The sequence below is a fragment of the Rhinolophus sinicus genome, chromosome 15, assembly GCF_057876585.1.
Source record: "Rhinolophus sinicus isolate RSI-liver-muscle chromosome 15, RSI-T2T, whole genome shotgun sequence".
Taxonomy (NCBI): Eukaryota; Metazoa; Chordata; class Mammalia; order Chiroptera; family Rhinolophidae; genus Rhinolophus; species Rhinolophus sinicus.
The window spans coordinates 83,717,390-83,737,615 of NC_142515.1; the positions used below are offsets into that span (position 1 = coordinate 83,717,390).

The 20,226-nt window shown below is 54.8% G+C and overlaps 2 protein-coding genes across 9 annotated transcripts in view; both read right to left on the bottom strand.

Annotated features, from left to right (window-relative positions):
* Window positions 1–3,782: 3,782 nt before the first annotated feature.
* Window positions 3,783–10,767, bottom strand: ARRDC2 (arrestin domain containing 2). Of its 2 annotated transcripts, XM_019737022.2 has the most exons (9): window positions 10,227–10,767; window positions 7,487–7,918; window positions 7,323–7,389; window positions 6,966–7,113; window positions 6,281–6,383; window positions 5,936–6,192; window positions 5,609–5,771; window positions 5,197–5,348; window positions 3,783–4,941 (listed from the first exon to the last, which is right to left on the bottom strand). In XM_019737022.2, exons 1-9 carry the CDS (start codon window positions 10,483–10,485, stop codon window positions 4,888–4,890), a joined length of 1,635 nt encoding a protein of 544 aa, XP_019592581.2. In that variant the 5' UTR covers window positions 10,486–10,767; the 3' UTR covers window positions 3,783–4,887. The 2 variants fall into 2 exon arrangements, with proteins under 2 accessions (XP_019592581.2, XP_019592582.1); XM_019737023.2 differs by lacking the exon at window positions 7,487–7,918 and having other exon boundaries at window positions 10,227–10,766.
* A 1,396-nt stretch (window positions 10,768–12,163) lies between these two features.
* KCNN1 (potassium calcium-activated channel subfamily N member 1) overlaps window positions 12,164–20,226 on the bottom strand; it is a 28,857-nt gene continuing 20,794 nt past the window's right edge. For 5 of the 7 annotated variants that reach the window (XM_074337897.2, XM_088792386.1, XM_074337898.2 and 2 more), the window contains 4 exons: window positions 19,870–19,980; window positions 19,365–19,492; window positions 15,037–15,106; window positions 12,164–12,760 (listed from right to left, as the gene is read on the bottom strand). In XM_074337897.2, coding sequence (XP_074193998.1) covers window positions 12,512–12,760; window positions 15,037–15,106; window positions 19,365–19,492; window positions 19,870–19,980 — 558 coding nt within the window. In that variant the 3' untranslated portion in view covers window positions 12,164–12,511. Of the gene's footprint in view, window positions 12,761–15,036; window positions 15,107–15,496; window positions 19,493–19,869; window positions 19,981–20,226 lie in introns of all 7 variants that reach the window. The other 2 variants (XR_012498058.2, XR_016019009.1) reach the window with 2 other exon arrangements.

A 20,226-nucleotide genomic window follows, 5' to 3' on the forward strand; every position in this document is an offset into this window, starting at 1 on the left:
TATTGGAACACAGGTGACCCTCCCCTACTTGCTGAGGGGGGGGAGGGGCTGTTTACCCTGTAGTCCCCATCTTGTTGTTCTCTGTGACTCCCCCAGACAGCCACCCGTCCAGCATGGCAGGCACTGATGGCTGCCTGCTGAGTCACCACTTCCTCCTGGGCCCCTTGCCCAGCCTGATGTTTTCTGGGGACTTTCCTGGCCTTCCATGAATATCAAAAACAAGGTGGGGACAACTCCCGGGTGGGGGAAGTGAGGGCAGAGGTGCATGTGAACAAGTCTGTGAACACCCTGGTGGGGGTTCAATCCCATGTCCCGTCCTCACCTGTAACACGGAAGCCATAACCGCCTTTCCCTCAAGTGGGGAAACTACATGTGAACATCCTGCAAGCCCTCAACCAGGTCTGTGGGCACCTGGCCCTGGGGTAAGCGTGGTCGTTACTGCCTTACCTATTTGGATAGGTTTAGCGTGCTTGATGCACGGATGCCCAAGTTCATTGGCCCGTTTCTGTATCTCTTCCTGTGTGTGTTTCTGTTTGTGCATGTGCATCAGGGCTGCCCTGTGTGTGAAGCCCCATGAACCTAAGAGACAGAAAGACCCAATCCCTTGTGAAAAAGGTAGATCTGGTGGAGGGAACTCCCTTGGCAAAGGCAGGAGGGCTGGGAGATTTTGGGATGCAAAGAACAGCAGGAGGGTACAGGGAACAGCAGGGAAGTATAGGGGACAGCAGGGGAGCACAGGGTCAGGCAGGCTGAGGGGGTGAGCAGTTGCATGAGTGAGCCTGCGCGGCTCTGGCAGAGCTGAATGTTGGGAGGAAATTACGTCAATTCTGAATTATTCACCAAGCACCTACTGTGTGTGCCTGGAGTTGGGGACCCAGCAGGGCCCTGGGGTAATAGACAACACATCAGCAAACAAGTAAATATATAACTCTGGGGAGGGGGAAAGTTCAGAAAGCAAAATGCATCAGGCAGGGGCAGGGGACTGAGGGGGCATTCCGGCCTACAGACAGGGAGGACATTCTGAGGAGGTGATGTGTGATCTGAGGGAAGTCCTGGGTAGAAAGGGATCTCCAGGTGAAAGGCATAGCAGACGTAAAGGTCCTGAGGTGGGGATGAGCTGGCCGAGGGGACCCATTCATGAAGATCTAAGCCCAGAGCAGGGAGGGGAGGTGTCAGGGGGCAGCACAGGTGGGGAGCAGGGCTGGTGGGGAGCAGGGATACCAGGACGGACTGTCCTGTAACTTGAGCCCTGCAGAAATGCATTCCCCCTCCCGTTCACCGCCAGTAGGTCCTGCTTAGGACAGAATGTGCTGGGGAGGAGATGCTGGTGGCAGCTTGTGCCTGGTGGCTGGAGCGGGGCGGCTGGAGGATTCCTGAACAGCAGCCTGACTGGGCCTTCTGCCAGTGAGGGTGGAAAACAAGCAGCAGGCGTCTTGCCTGCCTGTCACTCCATGCCCTGGGCCTGGCCTGGCCAGGGCAGGAGGCAGAGAGGGTAAAAGGGTCAGAGACAGAGAGATGGGGACCAAAAGAGACGGTGATGCAAGAGACAGAGACAGATAGTGAGTGAGACTGAGACAGTAGTGAGACAGAGACAGACTTGGCATTTGACTCTCCAAACAGGTTCCACGTCTGATTCTAGGGGGTCCTGGGAACAAGTGCAAGGCAGTGACACTCCCACCCCACCAGACTCTTTATCTACACCAGAGTACTTCAGCCAGGAGGTTGGGTATCCCTGAAAAGATGATGCTGGGGGTAAAGAGGAGCCAACCATAGGGAAGAGCCTTCAGCAGAAGGAACAACATGTGCAAAGGCCCTGTGGTGGGAACCAGCTTTTGGTGTTTGAGTAGCAGCCAGGGATGGAGAGGGAGCTGAAAGGAGAGGTGAATGGACAGCCCGGGGAAGGGTGGGATTTTATTTTAGGAGACGATTTGGCCACTCTCCTCTATGCCCTATGGGCTCCTCCCTATGTTCAGGGAGTTCCCTGGATTCTGGACTGCCTAAGCCAGCTCCATCCTGGCTGTCATTTATCTGAACCAGAAAATCTGCCTCCTTTAGGGATCGGATTCCCCACAGCTGCAGACACAGGAGTCCTGGGGACACAGGGTGGCTTGTCCTCCCAAGCCCACCAGAGACAAGCTTTTGTAGAACTGTACCACATCTGCTGTTGCAATAAACACCTCGGACTCTTCGCAGTTTGGGAACATAAATCTGGAAACTGGGATCTTGTGTTTCACACACCCTGGGCAATGGGGAACTCACCCCCTCTTGAGGCTGCCGATTTGGGGTCTGGGTAACTGTGCTGTGGAAAGCTCTCCCTTCCTCCCAGGCCCAGTGACCTCCAAGTCTGGTGTGCTCAGAGCTGGATGCTAAATCAGCTGCCCAGAGCAGCTGCTGCTGGACAGGGAGTGCTGAGTGGACCCCAGGACCAGGAGCAGCTGGAAATCAAGGCCCATACACAGACCAGGAAAGAGGGTGATGGAAGCTGTGGAGGGAAGGTGTCCCAGAGTCCCAGATAGGGAAACTGAGGCTCAGAAGCAAGTGCCCTGCCCATGGTCACACAGAGAGCAAAGGCTCAACCCAGATTTCCCAGAGTTCAGCCCCTAGGTTCCCCAGCCCTCATCCCTGCTCCGTGGCCCCACCAACGGCTATCCTGGGCTACCAATTAGTTTTCACAGCCTTGGGGTGGCTGGTGGGCACAGCCTGGGCATTCAGAACAGGGGGCGGGGCCTTGGACTTGGGCTGAGCCTGAATGCTGGCATTGTGGGAGCATCAAGTGGGGTGTCAGGTGGCCTGGGGGAGAATTGCCTCTGGAGTTTCAGCGGCAATTCTGAGTGGCAGCTCTCTCAGTCCTTACAGCTCTATCAGACCTCATTCTGTTGGACTCACTTTCCCCACCTGCAACTCCAGGAGAATGACAACCTCCCGCTCCACAGGCTGCCTGAATGCCCAGTGAGTTCAAACAAATCCTTACATGTGCCTCCACAGCAGCCCTAGTCACAATCGTCAAAACATGGAAACGATCCAATTGTCCACCAACTGATGAATGGATAAACAAAATGCAGTCCGTTCACTGTGGAATATTATACAGCCATAAAAAGGAATGGAGCACCAACACACTACAAAGTGGGTAAAACTTGAAAATATACTGAGAAAAGCCAGACACAAAAGGCCACATAGTGTTTGATCCCAACTATAGGAAATGTCCAGAACAGGCAAATCCAGAGACAAAAAGCAGGTACATGGTTGTCTATGGATGGGGGATGGGGAGTGACTGCTAATGGGGACAGGGTCTCCTTTTGGGGTGATGAAACTGTTCTGGAACTAGATAGAGGTGAGGATGGCACAACATCGAATGTGTTAAAGCTACGGAATTGTTTACTGTAAAATGGTTTGTTTTATGGTATATGAGTCAGACCTCAATAAAAACAAAAAAAGCCCAGACTCAGGCAGGATCCTTCTGCACCCTGAACCCCCTGCCCAGCCCAGCCCCCTCTTCATTTGCTGAGGACAGACCTCTGCCTATCCTCCACCATTCACACTCCAGACCCTGTGACTACACTAAGGAAGAGGTATGGAGCATGGGCTCTGGCTCCAACCCGAGCTCAGCCTCTCTACGTATCTCTGGGCCTCAGTTTCCCCTTCTGGACAATGGGTACCTCAACCCTCCTCGGTCTGGTGTTCAATCCAAGATCCTGACCCAGGATGGCGGTCAAGGCCATCTCAGCTTCCTCGGCAGCTTGGGGGGGGGGTGGGGGGGTGGAGATAAACCAATAAGCCCAGTCTCTTCTCCACATTTTTATTTTTAAAAAATAATTGTACAAAAGAGAACGATTTAAGGCTTATCAGAAATGCTGAATCCCAGGCAGGGGCCCTGCCCCAGTCAGGGCTGGGACTCTGAAGTTGGGGGCTTGTCCAGCTGCCCCCTCCCACTTTATCCTTCCAAACACAGGGGTCTCCAGAAACACACTGGCCCTGCTGTGTCAACACAGGCTGACCTCTGTCCCCTGGACCTGGTTGAATGCTCTGCTGTTACTATCTTGAAATTCTTGATAATCCTTGAACACGGGCTCCACATTCTCATTTGCAAGTTATGTAGCTGGTCTTGTATGTCCCCCTCTGAACCTGGATTTCCAGGCCATCTAGCACCCAGGCAGCTGTGTCTGAAGCCCCCAGGTAGTCCCAGTGTGGGGCAGGAATCTCCAGCTTTCAGAGGCTTCAAAGGCTGGAGCTGCTGCCCCTGCAGCCCACAGGCCTCGCAAAGTTCCTATAACTTGCTTCTCTGAATGGCTCATTCCTGGGCCCTCTCACCTGCTGGATCAGTGTGATTCAACTGAGGCACTTGCCCTCTAAGCCCCAGTTCTAAGATGAAGGGGGCAGTCTCCAAACATCACTCAGCTCTGAACCTTCTCTGACTTCTCTTCCTTCTCACTTACCCACCTGCTGAGCTCTTATTCATATACCAAAGCCTCAGCTAAAATGCCCCTTCCTCTAGGAAGCCTCCTCTGCTTCCTCTCTGGACTCTCCTAGCCTGGTGCCTTCCTCTGGAGCCATAAGACTGGCACTATTTATGTCTGGCTGTCTCTCTCAGACTGGAGGCTCCTAGGGGACCCTAGCCCTGCCCGCAGGCCAGCACAGACGGCTTGAACAGTCTCTCAGATCCTATACCAGGCATTTGATGTCTTACAAGGCCCAGTCCAGACAAGTCAGATCCCAGACTGGCTCTTCCTCTGTCCTGTGTGATATCAGAACAGCCCTGCCCTGTTCTGAGACTTGGTTTCCCCAACTTCAGTGCAGCCAGGCTGGTCTGCTCTTGATCCAGCCACTCCCGAGGTCCATGGTGGCTGGAAGCACACGTGTAACTTTGTCCCTCTAGGGATCCACTTCCACTCAGCAGGTCATGCAGCGTGGCCTCATGGCCTCGGAGGGTGGGTTTGGATCCTCCTGAGGAAAATGAACCCATCAAGCCTCAGGGGACACCAGAGGCTCAGAAACACCCCTCCTATCCCTTAGTCTTCAACTCCCACACTCAGCCAGGGGGCAACCCCTAGAGCAGACAGGGACTCAAGGCTGGTTCGAGCCCTGAACACATATAGATATAGGAGTTTCATCAACATTTAAAACTCCTGTGTCTCCCACCCCCATCTTGGCTTCCAGGGCCTGAAGAGGCATGGGGGCTTCTTGTATCCCCAAGCTCACCTCAGAGTACAGGGGTGGTGGGCGGTAGCGGAACTCCTGGATATAGGCGAAGAACGGGCTTTCAAGGCTCATGTCGGAGTCCTGAGGCACTGGGAAGGGACTCTGTCCCACGGCTGCCACACTGTCTACGACCTCAGAGTACTCAGGAGGGGCTGGAAGTGAAGGCCAAGGAAGGGGGTGAGGCTGGTGAGGTGGGGAGGCCCGGAATTGGGGACAACGGTCAGGAGCCTGTTTGTGCCAGTTCTGGGCTTACAGGCTGTGTGCCCTCAGCTTGGGATTCTGGGGGGACCCGTGGCAGCCAACATGATTGTTACTGTGCACTATTACAGATGGGGACATCAAGGCTGGGGAGAGCGAGTTGGCCTGGCACCCACCCCACCCACCTCCGGGGACAGCAGAACCAGGTGCTCACCCTCAGGCCGCTCTGGCAGGGTCCCCAGACCCCAGTCCAATAGGAAGCTGGTGTAGCTGCCCACGCTGGACGAGCGGCTGCCGAAAGGTTGCAGGGGGACAGTGCCGATGACCAGCGGCAGCTCCAGGAGCAGCTTGGATGTGCCTGGGATGTCCACGCAGACCTGGAAGAAGGAGCCACAATGGAGGGTGCCCAAGCAGCCTCCCCACACCCGCCTTCTACAGAAAGAGGCCCTTCCTGTGCTGGGAGGCCCCAGATCCAGCCCCGGGGGGACTCTGTCTGGGAGCAGAGCAGATGTAGCACCCTCTGCCTTCTATGATACTCCACCTTGAGGGCATAGTCCACGTGCAGCACACGGCAGTGCAGAATGGAAGGGCCCACAGGAGGGATCCGAAGTGTCCGGCCCTGCCACAGCGCGCGCCGCCCAGGGCCTACAGGTTCACCCGAGAGACTGGCCACCACTGCACGCTTCTGCTTGCGGGCACCTCGTGCCATGAAGGTCTGCGTCTGGACCACGACCGCCCGCGGCAGCACCGAACGAGTGGAGCCATTGTCGATCTCAGCAAAAACGGGGATTACTTCACCTGCAATGAGGAATGGCGGGGCCTCAGTTTCCCCACCTGCAGCCCTGACACTGGCCATCCTCCCAATCCAGCCACTCCCGACTGCTACCTGGTGTGTACCCCTTGCGGTCGATCTTGGCTGAGAGGGAGACAAGGCCATGGTTACTGTACCAGGAACGAGCGACCTTCTCCCGAGCTCCCGCTTGAGGAGCCTGAGCAAGGTGAAGGAAAGGAACATACATGGGTCACTTTGTGCAAACCACCGACCTTGTGGGGCTTCTTAACCACCCCCAGCTGAGGGAGGGCCTGGGGCAGGGCCCAGTTTCCTGGTTTCTTTTCACAATTTAGAAACTAGATGTAAGATGGATCCAGAAATACAACCCATCTGATTAAGCTAAGAATAAAATAAACGAGCTAAGTGCTTAGTGTGTAATTAATTAGTGCTCAGTAATCGGTTATTGTTGCAAGGCCTGGCTGGGCCCTATTTCAGACAGAGCATCTGAGGCTCAATGAGGGCGAGACACTTGCCCCAAGCCACACAGCAAGTTGGTGCAGTTAGGACATTCACGTGGCTCCCCTGGACTCTACAGACATTCCCATGACTGCTTCCCTCCTCTCTGCCATGCCCCCCCCCCCCCCCCCCCGACTTCGTGAAGAAGCTGAGGACCATGCCCCCCCCCCCCCCCCCCCCCCCCCGACTTCGTGAAGAAGCTGAGGAGTCAGTTTGGGTCACCCAGCCAGGCCCCTGCCCACGGGTACTCCCATCCCCTCTCCAGGGGCAGCCAGCCTCTCACCAGCAGGGCAGGTGTGTTGATGTCCACAGGTTCAATAACAGTAAACACCTTCCTTGCCCGGCGAGCGGGGACCCAGGGCCGGTGCAGAGTGGCCTTGATGCTGTATCGGACACTGCCATGTTTGCCCTCAAATGAGGTCACCAAGGTCCTAGGGGTGGAAGGAAGGGGCTTCAGGGGGCAAGATACAGAGACTCGCAGGTTGGGGATCCCCAAAGACTTAGGGGGTTTGAGACACAGAGACATTCCTGAGGGCTCTCCGGTGAGACAGTGTTGGGGCTCAGAGGTCCGCAGAAACCAACAGTGGAGCCTCCAACTTGGAATGGACTCCCCCACAATCTGGCACCCCAGATGACTTACGGAGGTAGCTGGAAACTGAATGGGAACTCGTGGCGCCCAGCAGGCAGCGTGGTAGTCTCTCCGGTATCTGCAGGTAGGAGCAAGAGAGAGCCGCTCAGTGGCTGTGTGAGGTTCCCGGGGTGCGCAGGACAGGACGTGCACTGCGCAGGGGTCCCCGGCCATACCTGGCTCAAGAAGCGTGGCACTGTGGCTCAGGACCTCCACGCGCTCACTGTAGCTCTGCGTGTATGCGGTGCTTGAGCCGGTGCTGCGCGACTCAGTCCAGTGCACGTGGGCGCGGCCCCGCGCGCGCAGCCTGAGGGCGCCCACGCGCGCAGGGCCCGCCAGTTCTAGGAGCACCCGGCCGGTTACCGCCTGGCCGCCGCTGAATACGGAATCGGCGCCCTCGCGGTCCAGCTGTACCACGAATGCCTTCACCTTGTGGAACAGCATCTCGCTGGGGATGCGAACCCGCGACACGCAGACCCTGGCCTCGAACCCCCGACGCCGCGCGGCGCGAGGTACAGACGCAGCAGCCTCCAGACGCGAATACACTCGGTGCACGCAAGCGCACTCACTAACCCGGCCGGAGACTTCACCACCTGCGTCGGCACCGCCTTTATACGGCAGGGCGGGGCGGGGCGAGACTCAGACTCCGCCCCCGTAAGAAAATATACCAATGGAGTAGCGAGAGGCGTGGCTCCGTCCAGGCATGGAGCAAAATAACAAACTCCAGACTCAGGGCCCGCTGCCCCCCACCCTCGTGGATCCTGGAACGAAACTGAAACACTGGGTGCTCAGAACCAGTCTCTCGAGAATCCGGGGGATAAAGAAGGGAAACTGAGGCCCGGAGGTGGGGCCTGGATCTGAGGTCACTCAGAAAGACCTTTCAGTCCCTGGGCTTAATCATCAACTGGCCACCACTTGCAGCGGTGACTCGGGCATATCCAACTCGAGCTAGAGGGGTGTGGAACGGCCTGGCCCAGTCGGGAAGCTGAGAGCCTAGGTCACCCCGGACCTCAATTTTCCCTTTTGTGCAATGGAGGAGGGAGGAGAAAGTGGGTGGAGCCTCCCTCCCCTTGGGCACCTGCTACCCCCCTCCTCTGATTCGAACCATGCTCAGCTGGGTGAGCCCGGACTGGTGACAACCTCTTGGAGCCTGAGTTTCCGCGTGCACAGAGCGGGAAGAAAATCAGTCCCTATCTCAGAGGGTTGTGCATGAATCGCAGTGTCGCCCCTATTTGACCCCTCCTAAAGACTTGTTCCCGGACCACCCGTTCCCGACGCTCCGTAACTCAGTCGCGCCTAAGCGCTTTAGCCCAAGCTGTTCCTACCACCTGACGCTCCTTTCCCAGCTTCCAGCCCCTGGCAAACTCCTACTTGACTCCTAGACCTAGCCCTTGTGCCTGCTTCAGGCACCTCCAGCCTCGGTCCGCTCACAGAGTCCAGTACAGGAGAAGGTCCAGGCACCCCCGGGTCCAGGGCTGCGGGGCGGGATGACCCCTTTCGGGGCCTCAGCTTCTCCAGAGAAGAACCGTACGTTGGATTTCTAAGACGGGAGTTGCTTCCTAGGTAGTGATCTGCGGGACGCCTGCGCCCTCTGGTGGTAGCAAGATGCACTGCTGCTTGAACCCATCCCTCACCTTTGCCATCCCTTTGGTTCTACCTCAGGCCATTCCCAGACCCCTCTGAAGCATCGGCAGGGGGAGACGGCCATAACCGGAAGCGGTCAGCCCATTGTAGGGGTCAGAGCAGGCCCGAAGGGAGGGGCAGGGTTCAGTCTGAGTCTGTCGACTCAGTGATCAGCCTGTGGGGCTGCCTGGAGGAGGGGGCCTCTGTGGCTGAAATAAGGGGTTGAGACCTTCTCTCAAGGCCAAATGAAGCCTACAGAGAGGATAGGAGGCCATAAACCAAGAGGAGTTGAGGGATGAGGTGACTTTAGGGTGTGGGATGTGGTGGCTCATAAGGAGCAAGCGTTTCCCTCAGTCCATTTTACAGGTGGGTCTCCAGAAGCCCAGAGACGGGCGGGGTCACACAGCAACTCTGAAAACTTCACCTCTCCAGTGTCTTAAGAAAGCCACTGGTAAATGGGATCAGGCGGAACTGTACGGTGAGACCAGCCCAATTTCCCTTGAGCTGCAGGGGAAGGGAAGGGAAGTGCCACTGGGGCCCCTTCCTGCCCATGCCCTCTATGCCTCATTTCCACTGTTGGTCAAGTAAGAGACCCCCTTCATCTGGGGGCTGTTAAGACAAGGTTGCAAAACCAGGTCTGAGCTGCTTCCTGGCAGATGGGTATAAAGGAGCAGATGGCCAGGGCCTCCCAAAGATGCCCGTGTCCTCTGCACCTTTTCTGTGGCCCCTGTTCTGCTCCTGAAGGTGGGGGACTGGGGTTCACAGCAATGTAAGACTCGCAGCTTGATCTGACCCCATCCCAAGTCTCCTCATCATCCGCAAACACCACTAGAACCTCCGACCCAAGGAAGAATTCGCCCCTGCAAATACTGCGGGATAAACTGAGGGAGGGGGCACTGGCAGAGCTAGACAGGCGGCCTTCTTTGGGAATTAGGGGCCCCAGGCCTGGGGCAAACGGGATCCTGGGGTCCAGAGGATCTCCCAGCTCCACCCAGGGATTCCCCCAGACAGGGGGTCCTCACCGCACAGCCTCTAGTCGAGGGCGTCCTCTCCGGAAGGGGTAGCCCACATCCTGGGAGGGGTTCCCTGGAAAAAGTTTTTTGGAGGGAGTAAGTGGGTGGCTGTCCCATTGGGAGGGTACAGATCCTGGGGAGGAGGTCCCCACTTCTTGAGAAGGGTCACTAACCGCACTGCCTCTAAGTTGAAGGGCTCCTCGCTCTGGAGAGGAACGCGCAGACCTGGGGAGAGGGTGCCACAGGAACCTCACTATGGGGTGGGTGGTGAGCAGCTCACCTCCAAGTAGCTGCTGCCGCCGCCGCAGGTACGTCTCCGCGGCCGCGAAGTCGCTGGACACCGCGTTGACACCCACGCTTCGGCCCTCGAGCCAATGCGTAGCAGCCCCGCCACGCGCCGCCACCTCGAGCGCTCGCACCCTCAGCGGCGCCGCCGCCTCCAGCAGCACCCGGCCGCACAGCCGCTCCCCGCCGCGGTACGCGTCGCCCGGGCCCCGCGCCAGCTCCAGTGTGAAGGTGCGCACGCCTCCACAGCGCATGGCCCAGGTTTGGGCGCACCGCCGGGACAGCGCGGCCGGCGTGGGGAGCGGCCGGGGCTCACCGCCACCAGGAGCACTGCAGGCCTCCCGGGTCTCAGCGCTTTTCCTCGCCAGCCCGGGGGATCCCCGCGCTTTCTTCCGCCTCTGCGAACTTGTGCAAGTGCCGCAGGCCTTGGGCGGACTTCTGGTTCTCCGCGTCCACCCGGTGACCCGTCTGGGCCACCGGGGACCTGCTACTCTTTTGCCCGCGCTGTTGACTTTGCCATCCCCCAGCTCTAGGCGGGCCCTGTTTTTGTAGGGTCGGCGTTGATGAGTCACAGTCGGGCGGGGGCGGGGGCGGATGTGGCTGGCGCTGAGCAGAGGCAGCCATCGGGCCATGCCTTGTGGTCTCATGCATCTTCCAACCGACACCCTTGGCCCGGAGCACTGCCCCAGCCTCCCCCTCCTCCCGTCCCTGCCCCCTCCTGGTTGTTTCCCAAACATACCAAGCTCAGGTCTTGCTTCTTAGCCTTTGCACCGGTTGCTCTGCTGCTAGGAATGCCCTTCTCTAGATCTGCTCTCCCATCCTCCCCCACATGCCCAAGTGTCACCTCCTCAGAGTCCCCTAGTCTAGCTCTGGCCTTGTGTATTTCTTTATGCCTCTTCTCACTGTGTTTGTGATTGCTATGTGTTTACCGTGGCTCCTCCAGACTAGGTGCACTCAAGGGTGGCCACGATGCCCTATTCTCATCACCCAATCTTACAGATGAGGAAACAGAGGCCCCCAGAGGGGCAACCACTGCCAGAGACACCCAGTGGTGGCTGAGTCAGGACTCCAACCCAGGTCTGACGGCAGCACACCTGCCCCTCCCCACCCCCTTCTCTCTCTTGCATCCCACCTATCTGCCTGAGCCAGGTGGCCCATGGACTTATCAGAGGCTTCCAGGGCCTGGGCTCTCTGCTGGGCCCAGATTAGCCTCCCTGGGGACTAGGCATCCCCTCCCTGCCCCACTCAGGGCCCAGCATCTGCCAAGTGCCTGCCACCCCTGCCTGAACCCAGCACCCAGTACTGGTGGGGCCTTTGTGATTCTACTTGTGTCCAGAACTTTCCCCTCCAACCCACTCCAGAGGGGCCACTTTAACCCTGGGTTCACACCACACTCTCCCCAACTCATACCAGACCCCCATGGAGTACCCTCCACCAAATTCGGGTTCTTCACTGTGGCCTGTGGGCCCCTGAGTTTGAGTCCTGGCTCACCCCTCCTCACTCTGTAGCCCCAGGCAGGTGGCTTCACTTCTCTGAGTCTCAGTTTCCCCATCCTACCCTGGTCATGTTCTGATGAAGTCAGTGTGATAATTTACATCCCATTCCCTGTATACAGCAGGCACTCAATATATGTCCTACAAAGACTGAATGGCCCTCATCATCTATGTCACCTCTCCCATTAGACTGTGTTCCACAGGCATCTGGCCCACAGTGGGCACTCCAGTAAAGCCAGCTGGTTAAAGGGAAGGGTGTCTGATTACCAACTGCCTCCTGTTGGCCAGGGTTGAGCCACACCTGGGAGATTACCAAGCGAGGAAAGTGATGGGGCTGGCTCACCTTGATCCCCACATCCATTCTGGGACCCTGGGCTGGGTGTCTACCTCCCATGCAGTAATTATGAGTATCCCCCAGCCACGCACAACAAGCAGCAAATGGGTGGGTCCTGCTTTATTCTGAACTGGCAAGGACCCCTCTCCCAGCTGTTCTGAGCCCACCGGGGGCATGGGGAGAGTCGGGGGGCTAGGGGACCAGAGGTAGCTCCGGGCTCCCCCAGCTCCAATAAGGAAGGAAGCTTGTGGCAGTTGCCCCTGCCCTTGCTTGAGGTCCAGCCCTGCCCTCAGCCGGGACAGTCTAGGTGGAGCAGGCCCCGGGCCGCTCAGCCCAACTCAGCTCTGGCTCCTTGAACTCCAAGAGGCGCCACTGGACAGGGCTTCCTGGATGGCATGGAGGTGGCGGCCACACGATGGCCAAGATTGTGGGGTCTGGTGGCGGGTGGGGCCGTCACCCGCAATCTGAGGGGGCCACAGGAGGCCACTGGCATGGGGGAATCTGGGCTGCCTGATCCAGGAGGCCAGGCCGGGGAGGCAGGGGTGGGGGGAGCGGGCGTATGGCTTGGGCAATGAGGCTGGGCAAGGCCTGCAGGGAAGTGCCCAGTGCATCCAGGCGGCTTTCGAGGGCAGCCAGGCGGGCCTCAAGGTCCTCGTGCTGGGCATGCAGTTCTGACATGAGGTCGTACATGGCATTCTGGGTCTGCCGGAGACAGAGAGGTGGGAGAGAGAAGAGGCCTATGAGACAGGAAGGAACTGACACACAGAGAGACTGCTGAGACTGTAGGACACGCCCAGCCCTGCAGGTCTCCTGCTGGACCCCAGGGAATGGTGGGAGAATAAGTGAGGAGACAGACAGGTCTCGAATGCCCTGCTGGAAAGCAGGCCTGGGAAAGGCCGAGGGAGGTCCTGGAGAGGGATGGCTGTGGCCAGATCTGTCCTGATGGATTGAACTGGCCACGTGGCACATTAGACGGTCCGGTCTGGCAGGGATCTGGAGGGAGAGATGACTGCTGGGAAGACCTGACCCAATCACAGACCGGGGAACACGACAACCGCAATTATTGTTATGGTAGGCCGCGGGGCGTTCCCACCAGTTCTATTGCTCTCCACAATGCAGCCAGCAGGGACCGGTTCTGTCACTGTCCAGATGAACCCAAGCTGGAAGGGGAGGCCCGCTACGCGGAGACAGCCGTCGGTGCAGATGCCACTCTTGCCACGAGGTGGCGCTAGAACATCGCTCGGCGTCTCTATAACCCCAGCTCCGCGGTGACCAGACTTCCAGGTCGACTGCAGCTCACCACCCCTTCCAGGCTTCGGAGGGGAGGATTGAAGGGGTAGTGTCGGCTGTGGGGGGAAAACACCCCCGCCCCCAACTCCTCGCTCCGCGGGAAGGAGACAGGATGAGGTGCCTATTTCAGTACCAGCCGCCTGTCCCTTCCAGCTTCCACGCCTTTGTCTCTAACGTGCCCTCTGCCCCTTTCTCCTGTTACTGGTAGGCTGACCCCACTGGAGGGGGCGCAAATTACTCGAGGACCCTCCTAAGGCCACTGACCCTCACCCCGGCCTGCCTCACGATCCACAGCCCCCAGCGCCAGAGGGTAACATCTGGAGGCATCCAGCCCTGGGATGGTTCATTTTGGCCCTCTCTGAGGTTTAAAAAACAATTTTTTTTTAAACTTAGGATATACATTTTATTTTTGTCAGAGAGATACAAATTAAATCAGCAGCCTTGGGAAGGAAAGCATGAACATTTAAGATTGGAAAATATTTTAACCTTGTTTCATTTAAAAAGTTATAAACTCATATAATCCAATCTAAAGATAGACTTCAAAGGTTTTGTGAAATGTATGTTGAGTATACCACCGTGATTACAAGATTTAAATAACTTAACAATTCAAATTTTAATCGTTTATGCTAACAAAGTATGCTATGGATAATTCAAATTATAATGCCTAGTATCTGAGTTTTTCCAAGGTATTTTATATTTATAGCTATTATATCATGTGGCATCCAATTAGTTAGCCAACAATTTCTATATGCTCTTGGGGTTATATTCTCTCTATTACTGATTTAATTATTTCTTCAGGGTTCTAGATTGTTTTTGCCTCTGTGATATTTCTTTCCAAATTAAATTTATGTAGGTTAATGTTAAATTATTTTGCAATCTCTTGATAATGAGGAAGAGAGTGAGTCCAAAATGAGCTGGGTATAAGAAGTAAAATAGAATAGGACTTAACATCTTCTAAAGATAATATTAAATTAGCCTCAGACTGATTAATTTACTAGGGGGTGGGGCCAATAAGCAAAGCTCACACATGAACTATTTATGAAATACACTATTTATTGACCAGGAGCGAGTTCAGAATAGTGTGAAAACATTCTAAGAACTCGCCTAACTAAAGTTGGGTCAGTTCACACATCTTTCAATGGATGAATAAAAATCAGGAAAGAGTAGGACTGGATATTAGAACCAACAAATCCATTTGTAACACAAACCGATCTTATAAAGCTCTTACAATCAACTTTAATTTCCTGAAATGTGTTTAATTGCTATACAAATTAGCTTTCTGCTGATGCTATAATTTGAATTTATATCCACACCAAAAGTACTAAATCACCAATTATGCCCACTATATTTTTATTAAAGCTATTTTCTTATATACTAATTTTTTTAAAAAATCGCTGCAATGTTAAAAGTAGCTTTTACACACAGATGTAGATTCCGAGTCTCTCTTACAATCAGAGCCTCTGGTCACAGTGGACCCTTGCAGACAGGGCTGGTGTCCCCTGGTGGCTCGTGTTGCCCACCCTGCATCCCTTGCCTATGTCACCTGCCTGTCCTGTGGGTGCCAGTGCTGTCCATCCCTCGGCAGGAACTGGGCCCTGTCCTTTACTGAATGTCCCCCTTTCTCCAAGGAGACCCAACCAGCCTCTACTGGCCTGAGGAGTCACCCAACCCAGCCATTCCCTGCTCACCTTGGCCAGGTCAGCGAGCGTGTTGGCCTGGTCGTTCAGCTTCCCCTGCTCAATCTTCACACTCCGGAGCCTGGAGACACATGGGTGGGTAGGGTTACGTGGTTGCTGCATTAATGGAGGAGTCCTTCATGCACTTGCCCAACCCGGGGTCACCATGTAGGACATGCAGGGGCAGGGGGATGAGGGGGGAGTTGGAGTCAGGTCCCCTGTAGCCCATTCCCTCCCTGTAGGCAGGGGGCAGCAGGACCTGGGCGGAGCTCAGCCACCGCCCATAGTGCCCACTGTCTGGCTATGTCCACACAGCCCGATTCAGGATGTCCCAGGAACTTGGATCCCCAGGCCCAGGTGAAGCCTGCATTGGCCTACAGGGTGGACACAAGCCCTGGCTGCCTCCATTGCTCCAGGTATGTGCTCTGTCCCATGACCACCATGCACCCCTGACCCCCAGGAGTAGACTTACTTCTGAGCTCTGGCAGGACCCGGCGGAGCGGAGAGAAATCACATGGAAATTTTAACCTCAGCGCTGAATGGCTTTGGCCCAACCCTGCCGGTTTACCCACGTGCAAGACCCCAGTGCCGAGCTGCGGGAGCTGGACAGCCGAGGGACTGCTGCCTTTACTCTGGGGAGTGACCCAGCCAGGGCAATGCCAGCCCCTTTCGGATGGATCTGTCCTCTGCCCCTCCCTCTGACAGTGTCCACCCAGCCCCAGCCAGGACAAGTGCAGCTGCCCTCACCCTGCAGCCTTACTGTCTGCCAACCTGTGCCAGGTCCCTAGCCCCAGAGGTGACATTTAGTCCAGAAAATTGCCCATGATGTTTCCTGATGGGGAAACTGAGGCTCAGAGGGGCAAGTCACTGCTTGCTAGTACCCCAGCAGGATTTGATCTTCTGTCTACCACTCAGCCTCTGTGCCCTTGGCTTCCAGACAGCTGCCCAAGTGGGTGGGGAATTAGCCAGTGTGTGGCCTTGCCCTTCCTCTCCATGCCTTCTATAGCTACACTGCCCCAGGGAAATGGTTCCCAGTAGGACTCTCTCCTCACTGGTCTAAACTAAACCCATGTATACCCACATGTGATGGGTGCTCTGGGAGGCCCCTGGGGGCCCACTATACTGGGTCCTGCCAGGTTCCCTGAGAGGACCCAGCCTTCAGTCTGGAGAAACGGAGGTGGATACAGACACCTCCAGTCCCAGGGCCCTGCCGACGAGCCCTGACACACCTTCCCTGCGGAAGTCATTCTTAGCTTCTCTGGAATGTCCCTGTTATATGGGTTGAACAGTGTCTCCCACAAAAGGTATATTGAAGTCCTAACCCCAGGACCTCAGAATGTGACCTTATTTGGAAATAGGATCTTTGCAGATTTTTAACCAGGTTAAGATGAGTCATTGGAGTGGCCCCTAATCCAAAATGACTGGTATCCTTATAAAAAGGATGTCATTTGGACACACATGCACAGAGGGAGGATGACATGAAGACACAAGGAGAACGCCATACGAAAATGGAGAATTGGAATGATGCATCTACAATTGTGCCAAGGAACGCCTGAGGCTGCCAGATGCTAGGAGAGAGGCCTGGCACAGATCCTCCCCTAGTACCTTCAGAGGGAGCACAGGCCTGCTGACATCTTAATTTTGGTCTTCTGGCCTCCAGGACAGTGGTACTTTGCGGTACTTTGTTACAGCAGCCCTAGGAAACAAATATACTTCCCAAACCCAAGCTATGCTCCTTAGTCCAGCCTCTCTCTGAGACCATTTCTTCCTTTTTCACTGGCTGCACATACTGCCTTCTCCCCAAGACCTGGCTTTCCTCAATTCTCACACTCCTACTTCCCCCATAGAATGTTCTGGAACGCCCCATGGGGCAAGGTCCAGGGCAGAGTCATGTCTATGTCCCCCATGCCTGGCACACTGACTGGTGCAGGAAATGCTTGTGTAATGACACAATGACCATATTGAGGGTGGCAATAACAACAACGCCAGTTCCTATATTTAGAAAATACTGTGTGGCAGGCAGGCACAGGCAAGTCATCTGGTCAACCCAACTGTGTTCAATCCACACCCCATTCCTGGAGAAGATACACGTTACCATCATCTCCACTTTACAGATAAGAAAATGAAACTTAGAGTAGCACCATTACTTGTCCAGGCCCCACAGTTAGCTGGCAGAGACTAGAAGGTGGGAAGGGTCAATGAGGAGCATTCCCTGTCCTCAAGAGCCTCGAGGTCTGATGAGGAGGTAGGACTAACACCTGGGCACAGTGAAGTCGAGTAAGTGGGGTACCAGCACCTCTCCCTGCTTTAGGTGATGGTGGAAGCAGAGGCAGAAAGCAGGGGTTGTGGAGGGTGCGGGGTTGGGGGGGGGGGGGCAGCAGCATGCGTTACACCAAGCGCTTGTTCGGTGCCAGGAACTACAACAGGCATTTCTGCACATCATCCCATTTAGAGGACCCTGTGGTCCTGGGAAGTAGGAGCTGTTATCAATTAAAATCAATCCAATGATCACAGCAAACACAATAAACGTAAATGGACTAAACTTTCTAGCTAATAAACAAAGACGGAAAGCAGCACTAGGAAACTTTTGGGGTGATAGGTCTGTTCACTGTGATGATAGTTTCACAGGTGTACACATGTCAACACTGATCAAACTGTATACTTTAAATAGGTGCACTTGACTGTATGTTGATTACACCTCAATAAAGCTGTTTTTAAAAATGAGGCAAAAATGATTAAATAGAATTTAAAAATTAAAGTCCAGCTGCCTGAACTTCTTCTCCCATGGCCTGGTCTCTCCATGGCAAATGGTCACACTCTACCTTCTGGGACCCTAGGAGCTGGGTAACCCCAGCCACACCCTGGGCTCTCCCCTGGACTCAACCTCCCCACCCCACCTCTCACACTGGTGTGCTCCATGTTGCCTCTGTTCCCCACAGCTGACTCAGTTACCTTCCTGCTGTACTAGTTCAGACCCTAACACTGTTCATCTCACTCTCTGATTCATTGGCCCCTGAGTCTGACCTGGGAGCTCTTGGGGTAGGGAGCCATCTGATTCACTTGGGGGAGCCCAGTGGTGAAAGGGGTTTCCCACGATGTGAGAGATAAGAACTCACACATTCTGATAAGTGCCTAAAAACATGTTTTTACTCTTTTAAATCAGGTACCACATGACTCAACTTAATTTAGATTTGAGTGCCTCATCCCCACATTTAAATTCTAGATGGGGTGCTGTCCCATACATTCTATGCGTGGCTGCTAAGCACTTGAAATGTGGGTGGTCTGGGTAAAAACAAGCTGTAAGTGGAAAATACACAATAGAATTTGAAGAGTTAGTATAAAAAAACTTTCTAAAATATCTCATTGATTTTTTTACATTAATCTCATGTGGAAATGATAATATTTTGGATATACTAAATAAGTCTATTAAATTTACTTCACTTGCTTCTTTTTGCTTTTTTAAAAGAAATATGGCTACTAGGAAATTTAAAATTATATATGGTGGACCACATGATATTTCGAGTGGACGGTGACTGGCATATGATGGCCTGTGGGCCAAATCTGGCCAGATGCCTGTTTTAGAAAATAAAGTTCTTTTGGAGCACAGACACACCCATTCATCTTTATTGCCTTCCTGCTACAACAGCAGAGTAGTTGTGACAGAGTGTCTGGTCCACAAAGCCTGAAATATTTACTATCTGGCCCTTTACAGAAAAAGTTTACCAACTCTGGCTGCACATTGGACTCACCTGAGGAACTTTAAGCTTAAACCCAGGCTGCATCCCAGACTGTACAGTAACTGATGTTGGGTGTGACCTATGGGATTTTTAAAAGCCCTTCAGGTGACTCCAATGAGCAGCCAAGGATGAAAACCCTTGATTAAATAATTCTCAGGACAAAGGGACAACAGAGGGAATTAAGTAATTTCTAATTATCCCACATGAGCATATGGATCAGGCTACATATTTAATTCTGAGCTTCCTGGCAGCCAAAGCAAAAAGGGGAAATTGCTTCAGTGTCTAAGGGGTAAAATCATTTTGGCTAGTCCAGAGAATAACATATGCTTTCTGCCATTTATTTTGGGTGGGCTGCAATGACTTATCAGAGGTGATTTCCCCGGACAAGTGTTGGGCCCATCATGTGTGTCTCCCTCTGACCATCCTATCATCCCACCCAACAGAAGCTGCAAGCCCCAACCAACTGACCACCCGGCATGGGAGGGGCCGTGACAAGGCCATGCTGAGCTGTCTGGCCTGGCCTGAGGCCTCCTCCCGGGGGGTCACGGCTGCCTCCGCGCCAGGCGGATACAGAAACGTGAGCGGGAAAGGTGCTGGACTTACTGATGGATGGCTTGGAGGAACTTACGCTGGTGTTTCCGAACCCGGGCGTGGTCTGGCTTCTTCACCAGCCTGGTGTGTTTGTAGATGAGCCACGTCTCCCTGAGAACGTTAGCAGCGGCGTTTTTTACCTGGGGCCAGAGAAAGAACAGTTCCCCATTTTATACATGGGGAAACCAAGGCACAGAGAAATTGACCTGCTAGGGTCAGACAGTTCATAAGTTGCAGCTGGCTGCTTAGTCCCAGAATGCCTGCCTCTCACTGCGTGGCCTATAGCTGGGCTGTGATTGGGCATACAGGTGTCCACCTGTGGCCATCATCACATCTCTATGCACGGCTCACAGACGTTCCCTTAAGTGGCCCAGCCCAGTGTAGTCTTGGCACACACAGGACAGTGTGGTGACCTGTGGACACATGGTGTGCCTGGCGTGTGCAGAAGTAAGGTGGGGAGGGTCTGCCCTTGATGACCAGGAGGGGAGGTGACCGTGATGGGAACTGGCGTCCTTACCCGCTTGGTAAGCTGCGTGTCCATCATGAAGTTGTGCACGTGTTTCTCTGCCTTGGTGAGCTCCAGTTTCCGGGCCACCACGGCCACCACAAGTGCTGTGCAACCAGCCCCCTGCATGAGGGGGTGGGGCACATTAGGATCCCATTTCATGTGGGTCCCAGGCCTCAAGCAAGACACCCTCCCTCCTCCAGGAAGCCTGCCTTGATTTCCACCCTTGACTTTACCCTCCAAGCCCACAGTATTGTCACAGAGGTAGTTCGCTGACTCCCGACCCCACTTGCTTTATCCTTCAAACATCTGGGGAGTGCGTCCCACAGATTAGCTCATTTGATCCCAACAACCCCGGGAGGTAGGACT

What these genes read in the sequence shown, in the direction of transcription:
- ARRDC2 (XM_019737022.2), bottom strand. Translation starts at nt 10,485, where the DNA reads ATGCGCTGTGGAGGCGTGCGCACCTTCACACTGGAGCTGGCGCGGGGC. An exon ending in TTCAGTTTCCAGCTACCTCC is followed by an intron (nt 7,114 to 7,322) that starts GTAAGTCATCTG and finishes TTCCACCCCTAG; the next exon opens with GACCTTGGTGACCTCATTTG. An exon ending in CACCACCCCTGTACTCTGAG is followed by an intron (nt 4,942 to 5,196) that starts GTGAGCTTGGGG and finishes CATTTTCCTCAG; the next exon opens with GAGGATCCAAACCCACCCTC.